The 25,426-nt window shown below is 41.7% G+C and overlaps 1 protein-coding gene across 5 annotated transcripts in view; it reads right to left on the bottom strand.

Annotated features, from left to right (window-relative positions):
- PLXDC2 (plexin domain containing 2) overlaps window positions 1–23,999 on the bottom strand; it is a 365,033-nt gene extending 341,034 nt beyond the window's left edge. For all 5 annotated transcript variants that reach the window (XM_070726234.1, XM_070726236.1, XM_070726237.1 and 2 more), the window contains exon 1: window positions 22,215–23,999. In XM_070726234.1, the coding sequence (XP_070582335.1) occupies window positions 22,215–22,326 (112 nt within the window). In that variant the 5' untranslated portion in view covers window positions 22,327–23,999. The remainder of the gene's footprint in view (window positions 1–22,214) is intronic.
- Window positions 24,000–25,426: the final 1,427 nt, after the last annotated feature.

The raw sequence follows: 25,426 nt of genomic DNA, 5'->3' as shown, positions 1-25,426 counted from the left end.
GCAGGGTGTGGTGCGGCGCATGCGCGCAGGAGTGTGTGCAGAGGACACACATTGCATTATGGCTGCTGGCATGCTGGAGTGCTGTCACATGTGTGTGCATGTACTTTTGGCACACAGTGACAAAAAAGGTTCACCATCACTGCTATAGGGTGTTTTTGCCAAAATTGGACTTTTTTCATGTGACTGCTGAATACTGTAAATGTCAGGCCAGTAGTCGAGCACTGTAACTTCAAACAGACTCTAAATCAAGGTTTACCTTTGTGTTGCATGTTTCCTATATCTGATGTGGAAAATGCAATAGTAAGTAGGGTGGAAAGATGGGAAACTATTGCACAAGGAGAAATATGCTTGTTATTTAAAGCTGGATGCTTTCCAAACGATATAGAATACCATCATTTTGACAAAGTCACTGTTTATACTGAAAAATCAATCCAGGATAAAATCTGATTGTTTAAGGCTAGTAAAAGAGACAATAGTTGTTCTGTCCTTTCTTATGAAGTCTAATCAGTAGTTTCATATCACAAAAAGACAAAATTACCAATTCCACCTACTGTCTTTTTAAGACCTGAATGACTAATGACCTCATAAGAAAAATACACAATCTATAAAGCCCAAGCTGTAACTTCTACAGGAGATAACATTAGACAGTGGCAAGAGTACTATTGATCGAATCCTATATTATATGATATATAATCAGTCTATAAGCAGTAATTAACCAAGACTGTATCGTAAGCGACTACCTAATGTTTGGACAGCTATAATGTGCATTATATAGCTGCAATATATCTATCATATATCTACTAATTGATAGGATGAGAGCAACAGTATAGTAGCTTACAAACTTGCATAAAATATGCATGTTTATGAATGACTAAATAAAAGTTTGGTTGTACTTGCAGAGGATGATTATATGATCCTTCAGGTCCTTCAATATTACATCTGTCACTGCCTAAGCATATGCCACAACTGACAGATACTATCCTTACTGTTAGCAACTAACGTTGCATGTAACAAAGGTTTGCCTAAATCTGATGACAATTTTTTTTTCTTTATTGCTAAAAAGTCTTACACCAAAATCTTTATTGACTGAGCAGACGTTTCTTGAGTGCGTAGTTATCTGCTAATCATCATGGCACTTGGATGTTTGTGGCTTTGAATATAACATAATTAACCGATCAATAGCATGAAGTAGCATAGTATCTTGACGTCTCTGACATTTAAATGAAAGGAGAAAGATTTAATAGGCTTAAAATAAGAAAGTCTGATTTGATGGAGTTATTAACACATGCAAAGAATTGATATAGGTTTAATTACAAATAAACAATTTCAAATCAGAAATTATGACACTTATTTTTCTAGTTGATGCTACCTAATTTCTGTATGACCTAAGCTGATGCGTTGAATGCAAAATAGAATTATGTATGCATTTGGCGTTATATACAAATCAACAGAAGAAAAGAACATTTGGGATACAAAAATCAGTCTTTTTTAACCCTATGTTCAGAAAGTCAAGTCCCCTCACCATTTTTCGCCACCCACAGAGTCCAGGGGCTTCATTAGGCATGCACATGGAGGGGCAGTGATGGGCTTTTGCATTTATGCATGGGAGAGGACATTGCATTATGAGTGTGGGCACGCACGTGTGTGCTAACACACACACACATACACATTTTTGGCACCTGAGCAAAAAAAGATTTGCCATCCCTGGACTAGGTTATCCTTAATCACACACTACTGGCGTAAGAGGATGAGTTAATTTCCACAGAGTACAGTTAACCTGGCCATGTCATCTGAAAACTGCCAGCAAGTTTCACTGATGATTTCTTAAAGGTTCAAAATATTTCCTTCCCCAAGTTTAAAAATGACTGTTTCCAAAGAAGCCCTTGTCCCCAAAAAAATCAGAGATAAGATGATTTGTCTATACATGTGTGTTAAGCTTATGGATCAGAATACACAAACAAAATGTATTTCTAGTATCTGGAGATCAAAGGTTTTAGGTACAAAAGTAGGTGCATTACAAGGAGATAGTCCATTTGAGATCATGCCTATCACATGTACAATACATGGATACAAGGAGTTGTGTCATGAGATATGGATGCCTGTAATTCACATTTCTATTTCACCAGAGCTCACATTGCTATAAAATCTACATACAGTAATACCTCATGATACGAACTTAATTGGTGCAAGGAGGAGGTTCGTAAGACGAAAGGTTCGTAAGACGAAACATTGTTTCCCATAGGAAACAATGTAAAGTCAATTAATCCGTGCAACCAAAAAAACCCCCGCAAAAAAATGGCTTTCGGCGACTGCTGGGAAGCCGCGCGGCTGTTTTAAAAGCTGACAGCCGGCCTGGGGGGCTTGCCAGCACCCCCCCCCCGAACCCGGGTTCGGGTCGGTGCTGGCAAGCCCCCCAGGCCGGCTGCGACCTTTTAAAACACCCGCGCCGCTTCGCAGCTGTCTCCTGAAGCCGAACGCTAAAGCCGAACTTCCGCGTTCGGCTTCGGGAGACAGCTGCGAAGCGGCGCGGGTGTTTTAAAAGGTCGCAGCCGTCCTGGGGGGCTTCCCAGCAACCTCCCGAACCGAACCCGGGGTTCAGCAAAATTTTGCCTCTTCTTACGAACTTTGTTCGAGTTACGAACCAGCGTTCGGGAGGCTTCTGGGAAGCCCCGCCGCCCGGCTGTCACCTTTTAAAACAGCTGCGCGGCTTCCCAGCAGTCTCCGAACGCCGGTTCGTAACTCGAAAAAAGTTCGTAAGAAAAGGCAAAATCTTTCTGAACCCCCTGTTCGTATCACGAGTTGTTCGTAAGACAAGGGGTTCGTATCTTGAGGTACCACTTTATTTCTTTTTTTCTTCCCTTTACAACTGTTCTACAAGATCAGTTGCCCTGGGAGACATGACTGTCCAAAAGACAGCTTTCTTAGCTAAAGGTTTCACTAATTCTAAATAAACTTAACCACACTGGAACACCATTGCACTGGTTTCTATATAAGGAAACAACTAAATTTTCAAGTTATCTGAAGCGGAGAAATTCCACAGCATAATTCTTTGTAGAAATTGAAAACCCAGATATAATGCATACATATTTGTAAGTTACTATTCAAAAATGACTGTGCAAACCTTACAACTCCCCCAGGATAGCTTTGAGGATTATTAAATTCACCATACCCATTCATCTCTCCACAAAATTATTCTACTTGGTGCCGAAATAGCTCTTTTTAAAGTAATTCTTATTTTATGTGCACAAGTTTAGTTCTAAGAAATATTTTTCTATTAGGAAACAACTATCTAGCTTATATTTTTCTAAGTAAAAGCATATATTATAAAACCAAAACAAAACATCTTCTCTGGATTTTTTTATTTGGCTTGTTTATTTAATTCTGGGAATCCTTCAATATTTCCTAAGTCAAAACAACTAGAAGCTAGAACTTTTGGATAGACTTCCCAACAAAAATGACTCCAATCAATTTAACCGGTGTCATGTTTAAACTGGCTAATGGAAAAACTGTCCATGTCTCAAATGGGATCTACAGCCTGAATTAGCTTCCCTGCATCTCAGTTTTTACAGCTGCCACACCAGAAGTATATTTGAGCAATCTGGCCTTGTCCGCCATTTGAAAATTCATGAAACTGGTAAATCAGATAATTGTTCACATTGATGGAGGAGATCATAATAAGTTGAGATATTTAATTATTATTCTATTAATAATTATTGTATTATTATAATAGAACCATCTTGCCCAGGTTCGCCTGGTGCACCAGTTGCGGCCCTACTTGGACCGGGAGTCACTGCTCACAGTCACTCACACCCTTATCACCTCAAGGTTCGACTACTGTAACGCTCTCTACATGGGGCTACCTTTGAAAAGTGTTCGGAAACTTCAGATCGTGCAGAATGCAGCTGCGAGAGCAATTATGGGCTTCTCTAAGTATGCCCATATCACTCCAACACTCCGCAGTCTGCATTGGTTGCCGATCAGTTTCCGGTCACAATTCAAAGTGTTGGTTATGACCTATAAAGCTCTTCATGGCACCGGACCAGAATATCTCCGGGACCGCCTTCTGCTGCACGAATCCCAGCGACCAGTTAGGTCCCACAGAGTTGGCCTTCTCCGGGTCCCGTAGACTAAACAATGTCGTCTGGTGGGACCCAGGGGAAGATCCTTCTCTGTGGCAGCCCTGAACCTCTGGAACCAGCTCCCCCCGGAGATTAGGACTGCCCCCACCTTCCTTGCCTTTCATAAACTTCTTAAAACCCACCTCTGCCGTCAGTCATGGGGGAACTGAGACATCTCCCCTTGCCTATGTAGTTTTATGTATGGAATGTTTGTGTGTATGTTTTTATATAAGGTTTCTCTTAGGTTTTTAATGTAAAATTGTTATTTTAGACTTAATATTAGATTTGCCATTGTATACTGTTTTATCACTGCTGTGAGCCGTCCCAAGTCTGCGGAGAGGTATGGCATACAAATCTTAATAATAATAATAATAATAATAATAATAATAATAATAATAATAATAATAATAATAAAAAATAATAATAATAATAATAATAATATTGGAACTCACTTAGAGCCAGTTTTTTTGCCCTCTAGTGGGCAATATTGGCAGAGCAAACCATCCAGGTACTTTGCCACCACAAAATACAATTCAATAAATTTGAGTTTCAAGTAATACTCAACAGACTGAAGACAGGATTGGTGGAAAGTAGATCTGAATCTACCAATAGATTCCTTATATCTTTATCACATAATGGTTAAAAAGATTTATAACTTCTGACCTAACTACAATAACAAAACACCTCTGTACTAAATCATTAGATGTGGACAATAAAGGCTACAATTGATTAATTTGTTTGTATGTATGTACATACATACATATATATATATATATATATATATATATATATATATATGTATGCACATACATATGTATGAACATACATACATATAAACACACACACATTGTATATCTTGTATTTATTAGAAATAATAAATTTTGTTTGAGGAAAATGAATACACATACTTCTTTCTCCTATTTTCCCCACAATAACAACCCTTTTTCATGCCTTAGAAAGGACTAAAATTCATAGTCTCCTGGCTTCTACCATCAGTTTGGTCTAGTGGCCTTAATTACTAGTCCAAACTGGAAATCAATGCATAATAAGACCCCTTTGCAAACTCTTCCTAAAAGTAGAATTATTAAAATCAATTGAACTTCCATTTGCAAAAAATAATTTAAATTTACTGAGTTTACTTTAACAATGGCTGGATTTCACCTAGATCTGAATATTTATGTCAAATATTTATACAATGTCTTTTGCTGAGGTATTCAAGGAGGCTTAGAAAAACTCTTTAAGTCTAAAACAAAAAAAGCCCAAACAGCCAACAATAAAATCTAGCAATAGTTTCTCTTCTTTCCTCCTTCCCCTCCTTCCTCTCTCTCTCTCTCCCCACCCCCCCCCTCCCCACCTGAGTCAAGGCTGGCTGCTGATCACTACCTGGACAAGTCCCTGAGGTTTTCTTGGCAAGATTTCACAAATAGTTGCCATTGTCTGCTTCCTAAGGCTAAATAAGAGAAGGAGCATAGATCCTATCTGAGATGCACCTTCTCTGATGATTGCAGGAGAGTCAATGGTATTGAAAGCAACTGAGAGGTCAAATAGCACCAAGATAGAGGAATGCCCCCCCCCCTCCTCTCAGGCTCACCAGACATCATCCATTAGGATGACCAAAGCAGTTTCCGTGTTGTAGCCAGGTCTGAAGCCAGATTGACAAGGGTCCAGTTAATCTGTTTCATCCAATGACCATAGGAGTTAAGGTGCCACTGCTTTATCTACAATCTTTCCCTCAAAGGGAAGGTTGGAAACTGGACAAAAGTTCTTTAATTCTAATGGATCCAGGGAAGGCTTCTTGAGAAGGGGTCTTACCATCGCCTTCTTTAATTAAAGGGATTATCTCAGGGACCGCCTTCTGCTGCACGAATCCCAGGGACCAGTTAGGTCCCACAGAGTGGGTCTTCTCCGGGTCCCGTCAACTAAACAATGCCGCTTGGCGGGACCCAGGGGAAGAGCCTTCTCTGTGGCGGCCCCAACCCTCTGAAACCAACTCCCTCGCCCTCTTGTCCTCAGTTTTCAACTTAAGTGCCATATCACTAGATAGTAGAAAAGGAAGGCAAGCCTATGATTGGATCATCCACCTCTGATAAAAGGAGAGCCCCTGACAGACTAGGTTCCAGGTGATAAAATCGCTTGTCATTCCTACTAGGGTTGGAAAAGGTACCAGGCCGTTCCCGTTACTTTGGAATCACATCACTGAAGAGATTTCCTCTTTTTCCACTTTAGGTTCAGTGAAAAAAATTCTTCGTCCTGAATGCTCAAAGGCATCTCTGAAAGTAAAGATCCTCCTCCTAAGTGAGTAGTTGTTTTGGCCTTGTATAATAAAGATTTCAACATGGCCAGAGGGAACAATCCAGTAAATGCAGGAAGGGCAGGAATTAATCCCTTGTCCTCCAATAATTTCAAGTCACCTTGGCTGGCCTCCCCTAAAAGGGAGCCTTCATTCTCCAATTAGATTGGGAATTGGAGTCCCAAAGCACCCTAAATGGAATTGGTGGTCCTCCCCGCAGTCTGGGATAGCCCCGCAGTCTAGGGTAGCCCTCACTGCTCCTGGAGGAATAATCAGGCTAGCTGAGCCCTTGGTTCCCCTCAGGTGAATGACCTAAATGCTAAAGCCCACTGCAACAATATCGCCAAAAAAGCCTCTAGAGTTGTTAACCTGATCCTACGCAGCTTCTGCTCAGGCAATCTCACTCTACTCACAAGAGCCTACAAAACTTTTGCCAGACCCATCCTAGACTACTGCTCATCTGTCTGGAACCGATACCACATCTCAGACATCAACACCCTTGAAAATGTCCAAAGATATTTCACCAGAAGAGCCCTTCACTTCTCCACTCGAAACAGAATATCCTACGAAAATAGACTAACAATCCTGGGCCTAGAAAGCCTAGAATTACAGTGCCTAAAACACGATTTGAGTATTGCCCACAAGATCATATGCTGCAATGTCCTTCCAGTCAATGACTACTTCAGCTTCAACCGCAATAACACAAGAGCACGCAACAGATTCTAATTTAATACGAACTGCGCCAAACTTGACTGTAAAAAATATGATTTCAACAATCGAGTTATCGAAGCGTGGAACTCATTACCAGACTCAATTGTGTCAACCCCTAACCCCCAACACTTCTCCCTTAGACTCTCCACGATTGACCTCTCCAGGTTCCTAGGAGGCCAGTAAGGGGCGTACATAAGTGCACTGGTGTGCCTTTCGTCTCCTGTCCAATTGTCTTCCCTTTCTTTCACCTATCTTATATATTCTCTTCCTTTCATATATCCTCTCCTCTAAGTTCACTTTCACCTTCTTTTATATTATCACATGTCTATTTTTCTTCCTATGTATTTGTGTATTGGACAAATGAATAAATAAAATAAATTAAATAAATAAATAAAGATAATGGCCTCCTGAATCATAACAGTGTGAGCCTTTCTACCCTCCTCCATTTGCTAAGTAAGTCGAATTTCAACTAACAAATTTTTGATCTCACAAGAGTCCAACTTCCTCCAAGTTGACTCGAAAACCACGTCTACTCTGAAGGATTGAGTTGAATAACTGAAAAGAGGAGGAAATGGTAGACTGGAGGAACTGGAAGGTTGTGGCTAAAGAAAATCTGTCAACTCAGTCCAAGCAGGAAGGAAGAGTCAACCTACGCTTTGGACTCTCCAGCAAATGATCTGGAGAATGACTGATGAGCAAACAGGTTTGTCTTTCAAATAGTGGTATATCTACAAGAAATATACATACAAGTACAGGGCAAATTCAGGCAATCAATCATCAGCTGTAGCATCGAAGCTGACCAGGGTCTCTCTTTTATATACAGACTCTTAAAGTTATATCAGCCCAAAAACCTAGCTGACTCATTCCTTACCTTATATCATTGTAGCAGCTGGTCAGCTCTTAAAGTATTTCCCAGACAGATTGGCCCAAATTTAGCCACCTGGCTTTATTCTTAGGAAAAAACTGGAACCCATAGTCTCTAGCCTGATGCCTTAGTTGTTGTATCAAATTGTTTCTCAAGGTCAAAGAGTCACCATTACATTAACCTGTTTCTTTAAAGCAGATTTGCCTGTAAACAACTTAGGGCCCTATGTTGCTGTATTACAATTCACTTTTGCCACAGCTGAATGACCAGCAGTATGGAACTATATAGTCAAACATCTTTAGAATCACAAATTTTCTTCCACAGTAATATTATCCTTCTCAAGACCACTATTTCAAAACTATTTTATTAGGAAATAAATAAGCTCAGTATCATCAGTCCTTTTTCTAAATAAAAAGTAAAGTTTGGGTATGTGTCAATAATGTTATTTACAATCTCAGCAGGTACCCATTAACATATTTTTTCCTTATTGTATTAGTATTTTTCATTGCACACATTTTATGAGCAATTTCCTTGCACATAATGCCATTTTCTATGTGCTTGTCCCCAAACTATTTTAAGTATATCTGTTTACAAAATTGTATTAAAATCTGAGAATGTGCAGATTCTAATGTGCATTCCAGATCATTCCTAAATTTAGCACGCAAGATTTGGCATTCTGGTATTAAAAGTACAGTGTACACGTAATCCTCAATTTATGACTGGTTGCTTAGTCACCATTTGACATTACAACGGATATTCCGAAAGCTATCTACAATATGGTTCAGAGTTGTAATGGCTGAATACAACGCTGCAATCACATGTTTATATTTCAGACATTTGGTAAGCAGCTGGTCTTTGCTGCTGATTCCAGCATTCTGTGCTCATGTGAAAATTATTTATAATATGTTTGCCAATATTCAGCCATATACCCATAGTTATCCATTGCTTCACTTAATGACAGCTCCAAAAAAAAAAGATTGTGAAATTAGGTCCAGTCTCATGGGTATCTGTCACATGACTGTCACAGTGGAAATTTCAGACTCCATTATGGTTATAAGTTGAGGACTACCTGTTTTCTCCTATTTTCAGTGAACACGATTAAAAATGCTTCACTCTGACACGTTAAAGCTTCCCCTCCCAGAACAGACCAGGCAAATAAAAAATAGCAATGGCTCAATTCAGACACCAAGTGGTATTAAGGTCTGGTTTATTTTACTTTTGAATTGTGCAATGACTGAAACTTTGGTTTATAAATTACCACCAGTTCTAACCTCTATTTAGCAAAAAATCATCAGTATAGTTTATTTTGATGCAGTAATGCAATCCCACTCTGCTATCATACAGTTCTTGATTAAAATATATAAGCTGTATATTTTTAGATTGCATTTTTAAAAGTTAATTTCCTTTATTCTGAAGATAACATATTAAAAATTCAGTAAGAGGGAGCTCCTCTCTTTCAAACCATATCATTTTCTCTGCACTGTAGTGTTATCTTGGTGTGGTAATGTGCCAGCATAAAATTTATAACCTCGAAGGCAAGAGAGAGGGGAACAACAATCCCACCCTCTTAAAAGAAAAGGGAATAGTAACTATTGATTTCTGTGGGAATGATTCCATCTCAAAACACAATCAAGTGGCTTGCAAAGTCCTTGCTCCCAAAACTCAAATACTTTTTCATGATTCCACAAAATGAAAAAAAAACCAATAGAATTTAATGAACAAATAGATTTTATTAAAGTAGCCTGTGCTATTGCAGTAGTAGGTATTATTAAGTTTATTAGATTTACAATTATGAGGGAGAAATTATTACATTTAGCAATGTTACTTTTAACTCAACTGATGTATTATCATTGATCTGCTATGATGGAAGTTTACACAAATGATTCCAAAAAGCAAAAATCAACCAACAAACAAAAACACTCCCGCAAGTGCTGATTCAGTCTTCATCAGCCTTATATTCCCCAAAACCATTTGCATTAAAAGTTCCAAAATTTCCAACTAGCAGATATTTGTTGAAAACCTAACAAGTATGGCAAGCACTCAGTTAGAAAAGCTATGCCAATAATTACCAGCAGTCCCAAAGATAACATTGTAATAAAGCCAAAATCATTATTGCAGTTAATTATCTAACTTCTGGATTTTCTCCTTTATTTCTCTTTCAAAATCTACCGGAGTAATCTATCATCTGTCAAATTCTAAAATTATATGCTCACCTTCTTCTCTTTCAAGTTTTTATTGTATAGACCTTTAGCCTTTCTTTACATATATCAATTATTCCATTCCCACCTATTCTGTAAGAAAATTATTTACAAATTACAATAATACAATTCTGGAGCTGAAAGGAAGGAGAAAAAATCAGCTAATTCTTCCCTCTGTATCTCATTAGCCTTAACCCAACCTGGTATTATTTATTCATGAAAAGAACAGCAGTATATAACAGTATGATAAAATCTGTGGCATCCAATGAATGTAAACACATTTATTACCAAAGTAATGAGCATTGCTCAATAAATAAGCAGAAAAACTACTTTTATGATCATAAAAAAGCTGGAAAGCCTATTTTATGCTGGACACCAAAAAGAAAAAAATAGACACATGGTAGGGAGTGGACTCCTAGGATATAGTGATAAATTTTGAATTCTGATACATATTTTGAGGGAGGGAGGGAACAAAGGAGCTAATAATCTTGTTAAAAATTACCATCTCAAAAAATAGACAACCTAAGGCAAGGCTTGATCTAGACATTATTAATCTAAGATTACATTCAGCAGTATTCATTCCAACAGCACAAATGTGCAAAAGTTACGAAATTGTACAAAAGTTTAGATAAGAGGAGGGCACCATGTACCTTCCAGATAAAAAATGCAAACTATTTTGCAATACAAAACACTGAAAGTGCAAGTATGAAGAAAGCATTTGAAAATTAGCCAAGAGCCTGTTTAGATGTGCATTTCAATACATCTATTACTTCTAATCTGTTTTTTGTAATTTAAACCAATCTAATTGAATTGGCAATTTAAATTATCCAATTGATTTAACTTGAAGATTCCATTTGGTAAAGGTTACACATGCTTAAAAGTTCATTTCATTATCTCAAGGCACTGAGGCACCAAATCAGTCTAAAAAATTATTTCAACATGTTCTTAATAGCAGCAACCTCTCCAATGTCTTTGGCAGAGAAACCTTTCTTGCTGGTTAAAATCTTCTTGGTGAAGCTAAAGTGGAGTATATCTGGAATTCTCTGCATACACATGTCACTTTTCAGTAACTCCAAGTAACTACCAAGCAATATTGAAGTGCTATATTTAAACTCTCTGGAACCTACCAATATTGGAGGGCAAAAAAATAAGCTATTATTTCTTTTAAATCTATGCCTGATATGGGACAAAAGGGACAAAAAATATGGGTAATGTTTTATAATAGGTAATAGGTATAGGAAATAAGCAATCAAATAGGAATATCTCCGAGACTGCCTTCTGCCGCACGAATCCCAGCGACCGGTTAGGTCCCACAGAGTTGGCCTTTTCCGGGTCCCGTCGACTAAACAATGTCGGCTGGCGGGACTCAGGGGAAGAGCCTTCTCTGTGGTGGCCCTAACCCTCTGGAACCAGCTCCCCCCGGAGATTAGAATTGCCCCCACCCTCCTTGTCTTTTGCAAACTCCTTAAAACTCACCTCTGCCTCCAGGCATGGGGGAATTGAGACATCTCCCCCAGGCCTACATAGTCCTATGCATGGAATGCTTGTGTTGTATGTTCTTTTTAATAATGGGTTTTTAGATTTTTAAATATTAGATTTGTTCTCTGTATAGTGTTTTGTTGTTGTTGTGAGCCGCCGCGAGTCTGCGGAGAGGGGCGGCATACAAATATAATAATAATAATAATAATAATAATAATAATAATAATAATAATAATAATAATAATAATAATAATAGATGATGATGAATCTTTGGCACACGTGCCAACTATGGCAAACGGAGCCTTATCTGAGGGCATACGAGACATTGCCCTATGTCAGCTCCAGCATGTGTGTGCTGGCCAGCTGATTTTCAGCCTTGGAAAAGGCTGTTTCACCTTCCGGATGCTTCAATGGGCAAACCGGAAATTCAGAAAACGCACATCTGGTTTACCCATTGGGCCTTTTCACATCCCAACCTTCCGCGAGGCCTGTGCGCATGCATGGGGATGGGGTGATTGTGCACATATGTGGGGAAACATGAAGGTTGCACATGCATGGGGTGGGAAGGGAAGGAGTGTGGGCACATGCACACATGCTAACACACCCATACTTTGGCCTGTGAACCAAAAAAGGATCGTCATCACTGCAATAGGTGATCTCCATAGTTTATTTGTAGCTGAAATGAATCTTTTCTGATATTCACCATCTAAATGTGTTTTTGTATCAGAGCCAACACAATATTTTACCTAAACGTTTATCAGCAAAATTGTTTTAACAATGATTAAAACACCGTGGTTTAACCACAATGGATTGATTCACGTCATAAAAGTTTATAAGTCAAATTGCCTGTGTTCAGAACCTAAATCATAAATAAACAATCTTCTGATTTATTTTATTGTATAAATATAGTCACTTTGTATTTGTTGAATTTCACAGTATTTTAACTTTTTTTATACTATATTAATGAAGTTGAAAGAATACAGCTGCTTGGAATTACCCCACAACCAACCAGCAAGTCTGGTACTTAAAGTATCAACTTATATGGTATATTAAAATTGGAAATTTCTACAGAATCTCTCTATGAAAATCAGTATCTTGATACCTAATTTCTACCTAACAATTACATGAAAACTCTTGATTCTACATTATTTTGTTATCTATTTAATTGCTGAGCTATTATATGGGTAGTCTCAACTTACTACAAGTGACCCCAAAATTTCTGTTGTTAAGCAAAACAGCTGCTAAGTGAGTTTTGTCCTATTTTAAAACACTTGTTGTCATAGCTGTTGAATTAATCACTATAATTGTTAAGTTAGTAAAACAGCTGTAAAGTGAGCCTGGATTCCCCATAGATTGTCAGAAAGGCGCAAAAGATCACATGACCCCAAGACACTGCAACCACATAAATATGAATCAGTTGTCAAACGTCTGAATTTTGATCATGTGACCATGGATATGCTGCAACGATTGTCAATATAAAAAATAGTCATAAGCAGGGGTGGGCTAATGCCCAGACGGAGGGGACGGATGCAGTGGGGTAGCGAAAATGGAGCTCCACCCCAGAGCACCCAATTTGCCCTGAAAGATGTTGAAAGAAAATAATGATAATGATAATAATAATAATTTATTAGATTTGTATCCCGCCCCTCTCCGAGGACTCGGGGGGGGGGGGCTTATAAGCCACACGTCCTGCACAAACCATGCCCACAGTGTGGTAGTAAAAATTTTAGCAGCCCTTTTCTGGTCATGAGCCACCCCGAGTCTACGGAGAGAGGTGGCATACAAATCTAATAAATTATTATTATTAGTAGTAGTAGTAGTAGTAGTAGTAGTGTAGTAGTAGTAGTCACATTTTTTACTGCTTTTGTAACTTTGAAAGGTCATTAAGCAAACTATTTTAGGTTGAAGGCTACTTGTAATTTATTTATTAGATACTTTTTTTTTGCTTTCTTCTCCACCTGATGAAGTGGACAAGGCCATTGGAGCTGTGAGTTCCGCCACCTGTTTACTGGATCCGTGTCCCTCTTGGCTGGTTTCGGCCAGTCGAGGGGTGACACGGAGCTGGGTCCAGGAGATTGTCAACGCCTCCTTGGGGAGGGGGTCCTTTCCGCCACTTTATAAGGAGGCGGTTGTGCGCCCCCTCCTCAAGAAGCCTTCCCTGGACCCAGCCGTGCTTAATAACTACCGTCCAGTCTCCAACCTTCCCTTCATGGGGAAGGTTGTCGAGAAGGTGGTGGCACTTCAACTCCAGCGGTCCTTGGATGAAGCCGATTATCTAGGTCCTCAGCAGTCTGGATTCAGGCCCGGCTACAGCACGGAAACTGCTTTGGTCGCGTTGATGGATGATCTCTGGCGGGCCCGGGACAGGGGCCTGTCCTCTGTCCTGGTGCTCCTTGACCTCTCAGCGGCTTTCGATACCATCGACCATGGTATCCTTCTGCGCCGGCTGGAGGGGTTGGGAGTGGGAGGCACTGTTCTTCAGTGGTTCTCCTCCTACCTCTCCGGTCGGTCGCAGTCGGTGTTAGTGGGGGGTCAGAGGTCGACCCCGAGGTTTCTCCCTTGTGGGGTGCCTCAGGGGTCGGTCCTCTCCCCCCTGCTATTTAATATCTACATGAAACCGCTGGGTGAGATCATCCAAGGGCATGGGGTGAGGTATCATCAATATGCCGATGATACCCAGTTGTACATCTCCACCCCATGTCCAGTCAACGAAGCAGTGGAAGTGATGTGCCGGTGCCTGGAGGCTGTTGGGGCCTGGATGGGTGTCAACAAACTCAAACTCAACCCAGACAAGACGGAGTGGCTGTGGGTCTTGCCTCCCAAGGACAATTCTATCTGTCCGTCCATTACCCTGGGGGGGGAATTATTGACCCCCTCAGAGAGGGTCCGCAACTTGGGCGTCCTCCTCGATCCACAGCTCACATTAGAAAAACACCTTTCAGCTGTGGCGAGGGGGGCGTTTGCCCAGGTTCGCCTGGTGCGCCAGTTGCGGCCCTATTTGGACCGGGAGTCATTGCTCACAGTCACTCATGCCCTCATCACCTCGAGGCTCGACTACTGTAACGCTCTCTACATGGGGCTACCTTTGAAAAGTGTTCGGAAACTTCAGATCGTGCAGAATGCAGCTGCGAGAGCAATTATGGGCTTCTCCAAGTATGCCCATATCACTCCAACACTCCGCAGTCTGCATTGGCTGCCGATCAGTTTCCGGTCACAATTCAAAGTGTTGGTTATGACCTATAAAGCCCTTCATGGCACCGGACCAGAATATCTTCGGGACCGCCTCCTGCCGCACGAATCCCAGCGACCGGTTAGGTCCCACAGAGTTGGCCTTCTCCGGGTCCCGTCGACTAAACAATGTCGTCTGGCGGGACCCAGGGGAAGAGCCTTCTCTGTGGGGGCCCCGACCCTCTGGAACCAGCTCCCCCCTGAGATTAGGATTGCCCCCACCCTCCCTGCCTTTCGTAAACTCCTTAAGACCCACCTTTGCCGTCAGGCATGGGGGAACTAAAACACCTCCCCCTTGCCCATGTTGTTTTGTTGATTGACTGACTGTGTGCCTGTTTTTTATATATACTGTTTTTTTATGAGATTATTAATTTCAATTGGAATCTGGATGGGTGGGCATTGGATTTGGTATTGTGTACTGTACTGTTTTTTATTATTGTTGTGAGCCGCCCCGAGTTTGCGGAGAGGGGCGGCATATAAATCCAATAAACCTAAACCTAAACCTAAACCTATTTGGGAAAGTCAGAGTATTCATCAGCCAGATGTTGACTTGTCTGAATTCTCCTCAATTTCCAACAATGCAATTATGACATCTGTTCAGAGATATCCTCAGTTTCTAACTAGCAAACGATCTTCAGCCAAATACGGCTTGAAATTTAGCTGAAAAGAAGCAAAAACTAAGGAATACAGTAATACCTCGTCTTACAAATTTAATTGGTTCTGGAACGATGTTCGTAAGGTGAAAGGTTCGTAAAATGAAACAATGTTTCCCTTAGGAATCAATGGAAAAGCGAATAATGCATGCAAGCCCAAAACTCACCCCTTTTGCCCATTATTGCCGGCATTCGGGTCCTTGTTCAGGGCGGGGGGCGGCGGGGGGGTGGATGTGACATTCCCAATGCTGCTGCTGCTTCTGAAAGGGAAACCACCGACACCGACACTATCCTCTTGCCCTGGCCAAAGCGATGGAATCCTCCGGGATGTGGCAGCCCCACCCTTTGGGAGAGCGGGGCTTGAGCAGAGGGGTGGCTGCGAAGGGGCTGGCTCAGCGAAAGCGCTCCTAGCGAAGCGGCTGTGAGAGGGTTTTCTCCGAGCGCTTCGGGAATGCCTGCCCCACCCCTCTCACAGCCCCTTCACTGGGAGCATTTTTGTCCAGGGCTGTCAGCAAAGGGGCTGCCTGAGAGGTGGGGCGGGCATTCCGGAAGCACTCAGAGAAAGCGCTCCCAGCAAAGCAGCTGCGATAGCGCTTTCTCCAAGCGTTTTGGGAACACGCACCCCGCCTCTCCTGCAGCCCCTTCACTGGTAGCGCTTTTGTTCAAGGCTGTAAGCAAAGGGGCTGCAGGAGAGGCGGGGAGGGCATTCAGGAAGCGCTCAAAGAAAGCGCTCCCAGTGAAGCAGCTGCGAGAGTGCTTTCTCCAAGCACTTTGGGAATGCTTGCCCCGCCTCTCCTGCAGCCCCTTCACTGACAGCCCTGGACGAAAGCGCTCCCAACGAAGAGGCTTCAAGAGGGCAGGGCGGGTGTTCCGGAAGCGCTCAGAGAAAGCGCGCGCAGTGAAGCGGCTGTGAGAGCGCTTTCTCTGAGCTTGGAATCCTAGCGGGGGCTGTAATCAAATGGGAAATCCCGGCGGTGACATCACAAGGCAGGGAAATCCCTACGGCACACACGCAGTAAGAGAGTCCACGCTCCTGGGCTCGGGTTCATAAAATGAAAATGGTTCTTAAGACAAGGCAAACAAATCGTAAACCCCGGGTCCGTATCACGAAAAGTTCGTATGAAGAGGCGTTCGTAAGACAAGGTATCACTGTATTATTATGTTTTAAAAATCAGACTGAAAACACATTTCAAAACACTTAGAAATGTTATGACTGGATGACAGTTGCTGGATTTCCCCCTCCTTCCCCCATGCATAGTGATTTGTTGTTCTTGAACAACTAATGATTGAAACCACTCTGAAGTGTTAACATGCTATTTTGGGGGGCAGGAGTGAATGAGTGAAATGAAAGACATGCATGCTTACACTTAATTTCATATTGTAATGGTCACATGAATGACTGAACGCTGTATTTAGGAGATAAGAGTCTAAGTTCCAGAAAAATTCTTCATATCCCAGGTAGCTTTGTTAATTATATAGGTGTTCTGTCGGGCTCTCTGGTAGAATCCTCCCAAAAATTCACAGGTACAAATTTCAGACACACACGCACGTTTGAAAATTCAAAACAATGTTCTTTATAATGAAAATTCACTTAAACTAAGCCCTCTTTTGGTATAGCAAAGAGCACTGGTCTCCAAACAAACTGGTAATTTATACAAGTCCCTTATCAGTCCTGTGATACTTAGCTTGCAGCTGTGAGGCAATTCACAGTCCTTCTTTCACAAAGTGAAATACACTTTGGTCTGGTTTAGTTTCAAAGCAGGGAAAAATCAGCACACAAAAAGTCAGTCAGTAAAGCAGTCATGAAACACAACGATCAGATAATCCTCCACAATGGCCAAACCCACAGGCTGCTCTTTATAGCAGCCTCACTAATTACCACAGCCCCACCCAACCACAGGTGGCCAAGGAGGAGCTAGATAATTGACCTCCTTCTGAGCTGTCTGCCACACTCTCCTCCTCCCTGTCACTCATGTCTTCTTGGTCAGAGGAACCTTCATCATCAGATTCCACCGGGGGCAAAACAGGCCTGCAGCATGTGGATGTCACCCCCACATCCACAGTCCTTGGGGCAGGAGCTGGGCCAGAGCTAACCACAACAATAGGTAGTAACAACTTTTTTAAAAAATCTACTTGGGAAAGCAGCTGACAATATTAATGGATACAAGGATGCCACACACTGTAGAGGTCTGATGATATTCACCTGTTTATTCTCCCGTGTGATATATGTCATCAGTATTTTCAAAATATTGCTTTCTGTGTTGTCCAAGAATGATTTGTTACTATAGTCCAACAGTTCCAGAGAGTGAAAAGGCTGGGGAAGGCCAATATATATCACTTGCCAACCTTCTTTTTCCACTAACTCAATAACTTTCTACAAAATATAAAAAATAAATGGACATAGATCTGACCCAAATAGCATAACGCTAAGGAATATAACCATATTTCACTAAAAAGGCAAAAAAAACACCATTCCTAAGGAAATCCACAACAACATTGACTGAATTAGACTATGTAGGCACAAAATTTTCGCCCTTGTGGGCCTGCAAAATCCCCAGTCACTGCTTTTTTGCTTCAGAGTAATCTGGAACATCATTTTCAACCCTTAAAAATGGTTCATAAGAACAGGCTAATTTTTCCTGTAATGTTTAAGGAGCGAAATACATGCTTAAATCTCTGTAAGGCTTTAAAAGAAAAGAATCTGTAAGGCTTTAAAGAATCCGAGTCTTCGGAGAGGGGCGGCATACAAATCCAAATAATAATAATAATAATAATAATAATAATAATAATAATAATGATGATGATGATGATGATGATGTTGTTACCTTTTAAATCCCCTCAACTCCTAAAACCAAGTCAAAGGAACCAAAAAATCAAAACATCAACAACAGCTTACAACCCTCTCCCCCGCCACACACACATACACACACACACAAACAGAGTGAGAGAGACAGAGATACACATACACACACACCTCTTCATTCTTAAGGTCAATTTGTTTTTTAAAAATGTTTTTTTAAATCCATTAGCCAATGCTATGTACAATATTTGGCAGTTGTACCGTGTTTCCCCGAAAGTAAGACAGTGTCTTACTTTCTTTTTATCCCCAAAAGCCCCACTATGTCTTACTTTCGGGGTATGTCTTATATTGGGAAAAAATTGTCAATTTTTTTGTTTTAACCATAAAATTAACATTTATTAACAACCTGAACAGTATTGTATTCACCACAAAACAGCAGATGATACCCCAGTATGCCAGTGTGTATGTTTTACTGATGTATGATTAATACTGTGTGCATTACCGTATTTTAAGCAGGAGGCGGCAGTGACAAGTGCAGGGGACGGCGCGGTGACGTATGGGCAGGAGGCGGCGCGCAGCTAGATGAGAGGGAGGTGGCAATACCCCCGTGTTTCCCCAAAAGTAAGACATATGTCTTACTTTCGGGGTACGGCTTATATTAGCCGACCCCCCTGAAACCCCAGATACGTCTTACAATCGGGGGTGTCTTACTATCGGGGAAACAGGGTATATGAGAACTGCAATAGTTCTTGAATTTTACAGTCTTTCATTGCTCACTATTTCCCCTCTTTAGGTGTGTGCAATACAAATATGACCTACCAAAATAACATCGTTTTATTCACCAATTCTGTGTTTACCACACAATCCTTGAGTTTTTGGGTTACCTTTGTTGGCAACAGATCAAGAATGCCATCCCTTGTAAATATTGGAGAGTAAATCTGGCGATACTCAGTAGAGCTTGCTTTTGAATAAATATGGGAAGAGTTTGCAGAGTTGCACAGTAACTCAGGAAGATGAGACCACAGGGCATAATCTCCTGTACAGTGTGTATCACCCCACCAGCTGTGTGGTTAAATGTTCGGGAAAGATTACATTTTTTGATGAAGCTTGCAGCAGACCTTCCTACAACTCGTCTCCTATTTCCTTAAAACTCTGCTCCCAATCAAGGAAATGAAAAGGCAGGAAACAGTATATTGCTTTATCCTAAAAGAATGTACAACTTTGTGAAATCACACCACTGCACTGCATATTTACACCAGTCAATAAAACTCTTGTTTGCAACCTAGAAGAACAGGAAGCCAGAGAATGAGATTCTGGCTGTGTGTTTGATAATGAACCCTCTTCTCATCATCTTCAATGGCATAGCAGTGGGTTTTTTTAAAAGATATGGAGCTGAACACAGGCCACATAGTAGAGGAATAGGTGCTTTGAAACACACTTTTCCCATCTTAGGAAGGTAAAAGATTCACATGTTCAATCGGGCTGTGTGCTTGTGGTAACATAGATTGAGGAATATCACTAAGAAGTGTTCTAAGAATGTAAATAATGATGTGCTATTTGCCCGTCATATTCTCAATTGCTAGGACAAGCCATGTTGGTTTTGAATTCTGGGGATTGCACAGTCCAATATCTCTGGAGGGAACTGGATATTTTTAACCAGTCTCCTCCAACCTATGCCTTTTCAGTCAAAGTGACCTGCAAGTGGAACAAGCCAAGTTGATGACACCCAATTGCTCTTGAACAATTGTGTTTATCTTTCCTTTTTTTTTAGTGGGAGGAACTGGAGCTCTTTGGCAGTCAAAGTTGGAGAAGGTTATTCCAAATTCTTACTGCGAGCAGGATATCTAATTCCTGCTTTTGTACTTTGAATTACTGGGTGATAAGGAGAAGATTCAAAATGCTGTTCTCAGCACATAAAACTTGGAAAAAGTTCATCCATTCAACAAATATATTTTAAAATCAAAAGGGGCCATGCTGCTTCATGAAAACATAACATTTCCCCCTTCCAAAATTATAATTGTGCTTCATTCACCACTCTTGCTTATAAATACAATGCAGTTTTATTCTCATGATTTGCCTGTGAAGTTGGGTAACAGCAACTGGCCATTAGTCATCCAGAAACTTTCCCTGTGGATTGAGACTCTGAACCAACATCTTCCCAGTTCTAGGTTGTTTTCAACACCAACGAAGATGATTTTGAACACTCTTGCTAGAAAAAATCTTTCAACAGGTGCCAATACCTTCTTCAAGAAAAAGTAGCAAAAAATGCTCCAATGTTCCCACTGTTCAAAGCTAGAGCAACACCACCCTGTCAATGAGTAATCATTCTTGGCTTGAGACCTGGCCACCATCTTATCCAACTCCTCCCATATAAAATTACCGTCCTCAGGATGTAAGATCACATCCGTACTATTGAGTGGTCCCATAAATGAACTCCACATCCAGAAAAGAGTTTGTGACGGGAATCTAAAAAAAGTGTCTCCCAGGAAGTGCCCAGGAGCCTAATCAAACTGTGGCTCCATCACACACAGTGATATCCTACCAGTTTTAGGAGCATGTTAATTGTCCTGACATTTCATTTCAGATTGGTCCAACACCTGGCAACTTCAAATATCAACCAACAAATGCTCTACCCTCCACATCGGCAAAAAGAATCCAAACCACATATATGAACTGAATAAACAAATCCTCACTACCAACCAACACTCAGTAAAAGACCTCGGAATACTCATTTCAAATGACCTAAGTGCTAAAGCCCACTGCAACAATATCGCCAAAAAAGCCTCCAGAGTTGTTAACCTGATCCTACGCAGCTTCTGCTCCGGCAATCTCACACTACTCACAAGAGCCTACAAAACCTATGCCAGACCCATTCTCGAATACAGCTCATCTGCCTGGAACCCACACCGCATCTCAGACATCAACACTCTCGAAAACGTCCAAAGATACTTCACCAGAAGAGCCCTCCACTCCTCCACTCGAAACAGAATACCCTACGAAAATAGACTAACCATCCTGGGCCTTGAAAGCCTAGAACTACGGCGTCTAAAACACGATCTAAATATTGCCCACAAGATCATACGCTGCAACGTCCTTCCGGTCAACGACTACTTCAGCTTCAACAGCAACAACACAAGAGCACACAACAGATTCAAACTTAATATCAATCGCTCCAAACTTGACTGCAAAAAATACGACTTTAACAATCGAGTTGTCGAAGCGTGGAACTCATTACCGGACTCAATAGTGTCAACCCCCAATCCCCTACACTTCTCCATTAAACTCTCCACGATTGACCTCTCCCGATTCCTCAGAGGCCAGTAAGGGGCGTATATAAGTGCACTGATGTGCCTATCGTCCCCTGTCCAATTCTCTTTTCTTACCTCTTTTATCTTATATATTCTCTCCTCTATATATATTCTCTTCCTATCCACTTCCCTTCTTTTTACTTCCTATCTTTATATATATACTGTATTCCTAATGTATATTCTCTCTCATATGTATTGTATATTGGACAAAGAATAAATAAATAAATAAAAAAGACATTCCAGAAACTTCCTACCTTATCCCCATCCCAATAACTTTATAGTCACCTTTGTCAGCATCTTCCTGTAATTGCCCAACAAAAGAACTCTGCACATGCTTCAAAACACTTCACATATATGAATCCTCCTGCTACCAAACAAATCTGGTTAGTAACCCCAAACCCACAGATAAGAAATTATTTCCCACTATGGATAAACAAGATTAAACCACGGAAAATCCACTGTAGAGATCAATAGAGTCTCGTTTACTCAGAGTTTACCACCACCACCCCACCCCACCCAAAACTGTTCTTTTCCACCATCTCCCAGGAACGCTTCTTTCCTTACCGAGACTCTGCTTCGGTTTCATGGCTCCGATGAATTGTACCCGGTCAGCCAAGCACTGCAAAAGTAAAAACGCTCCAGCAGCCACTACCTCCGCTTTCCAAAGCCTCGCCATCGCGCCTCTCGGCAAATGCCCTTCTCACCCGTTTGCGCGCTCTTTGGTCTCTCGGATGCGCCCGCTGGGGAAAAGCGAAAAGACAGCCACTCTTTTCCGCTTCGGTCCCCGCACTTCACTTCCTTTAAATCCCGTCTGCAAAGTCACTTTTTCTCTCGATCCGGGTTCATTCAGACTTGGAACAAGCGAGGTAAGCGCCTGCTTCTTCTCTGCGTCCTCGACTGATTCTTTTCCTACCCGCCAAGCCAAAAAAACGAACGGAGTTCAGCAGCGCATTAACGGGGAAGGATGTGTGTTTGCATACGCGTGGGGTGGATGCGTGCGCGTGGAAGTGTCAACAAGCAAAAAAACCTGGTTGCTGGAGCCAAACTCTCCCGAACTGCTTAGGAGAGCCCAGGAGGGAGAGATCAAAAGACTCAACAAGCAGACGCCCAATTCCAACCCCCCTCACCCCCTTGCGTGCTCGTCCAGAGCAGAAATCTCGACGACAGCAAAGGATGGCTCGTGGGTTGTTGTTGCTTTTCCCCTCCTTAGTCAAACGAAACTTAAGTTAAACGAGGGCTTGAGGGGGAGCTTATTAAGGAACAAATCCACCCTAGGAGGCTTCCAAAATCTACGAGCCTCGAATTCCTGCGGTACGATCCAGTGGAGAACTCCAATGGGCAAATCTCAGGATGAAACAAGCTCCGGTTCTCTTCCAGTTGACAATAGGTTTGGCTGGTCCAGGGGACGTGGGTGGCCGAGGAGCTCTCGGAAGAAAGCTAGTCCCGTTTCCTCAGTGGCTTTAAGACAATGGGTAGAATCCAGCGGCGACAAGACCTGGAAGAAGACGGGTTGTCGACTTCTCTGTTCAGCAAGATATAAACGGAGGGAAAGCGCTTCGCCCGCTCACACAGAGAGGCAATTTGCAAGGAGGAGACATCCTGAGATGCCCTCTCGCCTCGCTAGGCAGTGGGCGAAGCAACCCGGCGGAGTTTAGCTGCCACGACCACCGCCCACTCCCACCTCCCAGCCCGCTTTTTTCCAGTTTAAAAAAGTCCCTTGTTTGGGGCAAGGCATAAAAGCTCCCGAAGCCACCGCCACCTTCTACTTTCACCTTCTTCTGCCAGAAGCCGGCAACACCAACCGAGGCGCTTTTCCGAAAGAAGAGGGAGAAAGAAAAGGGGGGAGGGGCAGATGGGTGTCTGGGCTTGCCACCACCTCCTCCTCCTCCTCGCCAGGAGATGAGCAGCGCCTCCGTGCAAACTCGGTGTTTTCTCCCTTCTCTTTTGTCCTCCGGCAGAGATTGATCAAATGCGTCTCCCCCTCCCACAGTCTCTCCTCACCCAAAGAGAAAGAGGCTGGAGCTCCTGCTGTGTCTTAATCCGCGGCCGGGCTAGGGAAGGGGGGTATTGCCCGAAGGCACCGCTCGGCCTCCCCAAAACAAACACACGCGGCTGAGAAAAGCCCCACCACCCCCGGCACTGAGAAAGAAACCGCGTGCAGCTGGATTGGAAAGCGCGAAGAAGGGAGGACGGGGGGTGGGGGAAGGAACCATACTTAAAGCGGATTTGTGCCGAATCGGGAGGAGAAAAGTGTTTAGAGGAATTGCAGCGTCCACGGAAACCCTTCCGACAAAAGTGTAGCTTACGTGGTTCGCGCTTCTTAGGTCGTACCGCCATCTAAAGCTTGAGGTGGGGGTGGGGTGGGGGGTTATTACACCAGAATGGGGCTTAATTCCTGCCGACTCTTTCACAGCCACGTTACTCCCGCTTGGCCCTGACGAGAAATTCTCAGCCTTTTTACAGTTCAAGAATGGAAAATACAGTAGGGAGAAGGAGCAACGACGAGGCAATAAATCATGGCTGGATGAGTCGCCTTCCCGCGCACTTTGCCGATATAAGTCTGAATTGTTTCTCCAACTCGTTGCTTTAGCTGTGCACGCCCCCTTTTAAAGATGCATGCTTTACATGCAGGACTCAAGGATCATTACTGATTTAGGCATCTAATAAGTGATAATCTCAGATACCTACCCGGGCTATCAAGGAGACACAGTTTAATTAAAGGAAAAGCAGAAGAGGAAAGGGATTCCTTTATTCACTTGTGAAGCGTTTGGGGGTCCAGAAGAGGGTTTTTTTAATTAAAAAAAAAACCAGTAATGCACATCCATTCAGACTTGGCTGGAAGATAAGCAATGAGTACCAGGCATTAAAGCTCAGTCTTCAGCATTTTAACATATTTCACAAATCATAAATATTTTTTTTAAATGCTGGTTGTATTTTTAAAAGCAGCATAATAACTTCTGATGAATTTCATCAGATTCTTATTCTCTTGCAGGTACTTAATGCAAAATTCGTTATTTTAGATACAGATTACCGGATTCACTCACTTTTTTTCCTGAGTGAATGGCTGTCATTCATTTGCAGCCCACCTTTAAAAAAAAGTTTTGATATGGATAGTAATTTGTCCAGAAAATGTATTTATCTCGGCTCAATACTCATTCACTTATAACTTTGAGGTGAGAGGTATTTCATAAACATTTTGTTTGTTTTAGTTCTCCATTATGCTAATTTAAGTACTGCATTTTTTATAAAAGGGGAATGTTGCTTAAATGAAGGAATGTCATAATACCATAAACATTTATTTTAAAAATAAAGAGAGGAAACATTCCTTATGAGCAATACTTTAGGAAATAGTAGAATTGGTAATAATGAACAAGCATCTATTAAATTAGTAATAATGGCCAATTACTAATTACAGTATATTATTGCACGAGATACTAGTAGGAAGCTTTAAAAAATATTGTTAGGATCACTAAGCTACACTAAATATATGAAAATAATTACGTAATCTGCCATTTTTCATGCATTTTTAATGATAAGTGCTAACCCCAGATTATAAATGCTGGAAATTGTAGGTCTTCAGTTGAAGTGTTAATAGCTTCATGATTACAATACTACTTGAAGATTTAAGTGAGGACTCTTCCAAACTTGATTTCACCGGTATTGAAAAGTGTGACCATATATGGTCCATCATCTATAATGAAATAAGAGCATCATTTTACACTCCTGTGTACCAAGTTTAAGTACTTTTGTGGATATCCAGCTTTTTTGCAATTATA

Source organism: Erythrolamprus reginae, chromosome Z (genome assembly GCF_031021105.1).
Source record: "Erythrolamprus reginae isolate rEryReg1 chromosome Z, rEryReg1.hap1, whole genome shotgun sequence".
Taxonomy (NCBI): domain Eukaryota; kingdom Metazoa; phylum Chordata; class Lepidosauria; order Squamata; family Dipsadidae; genus Erythrolamprus; species Erythrolamprus reginae.
This window is presented reverse-complemented; position numbering and strand designations above follow the sequence as displayed.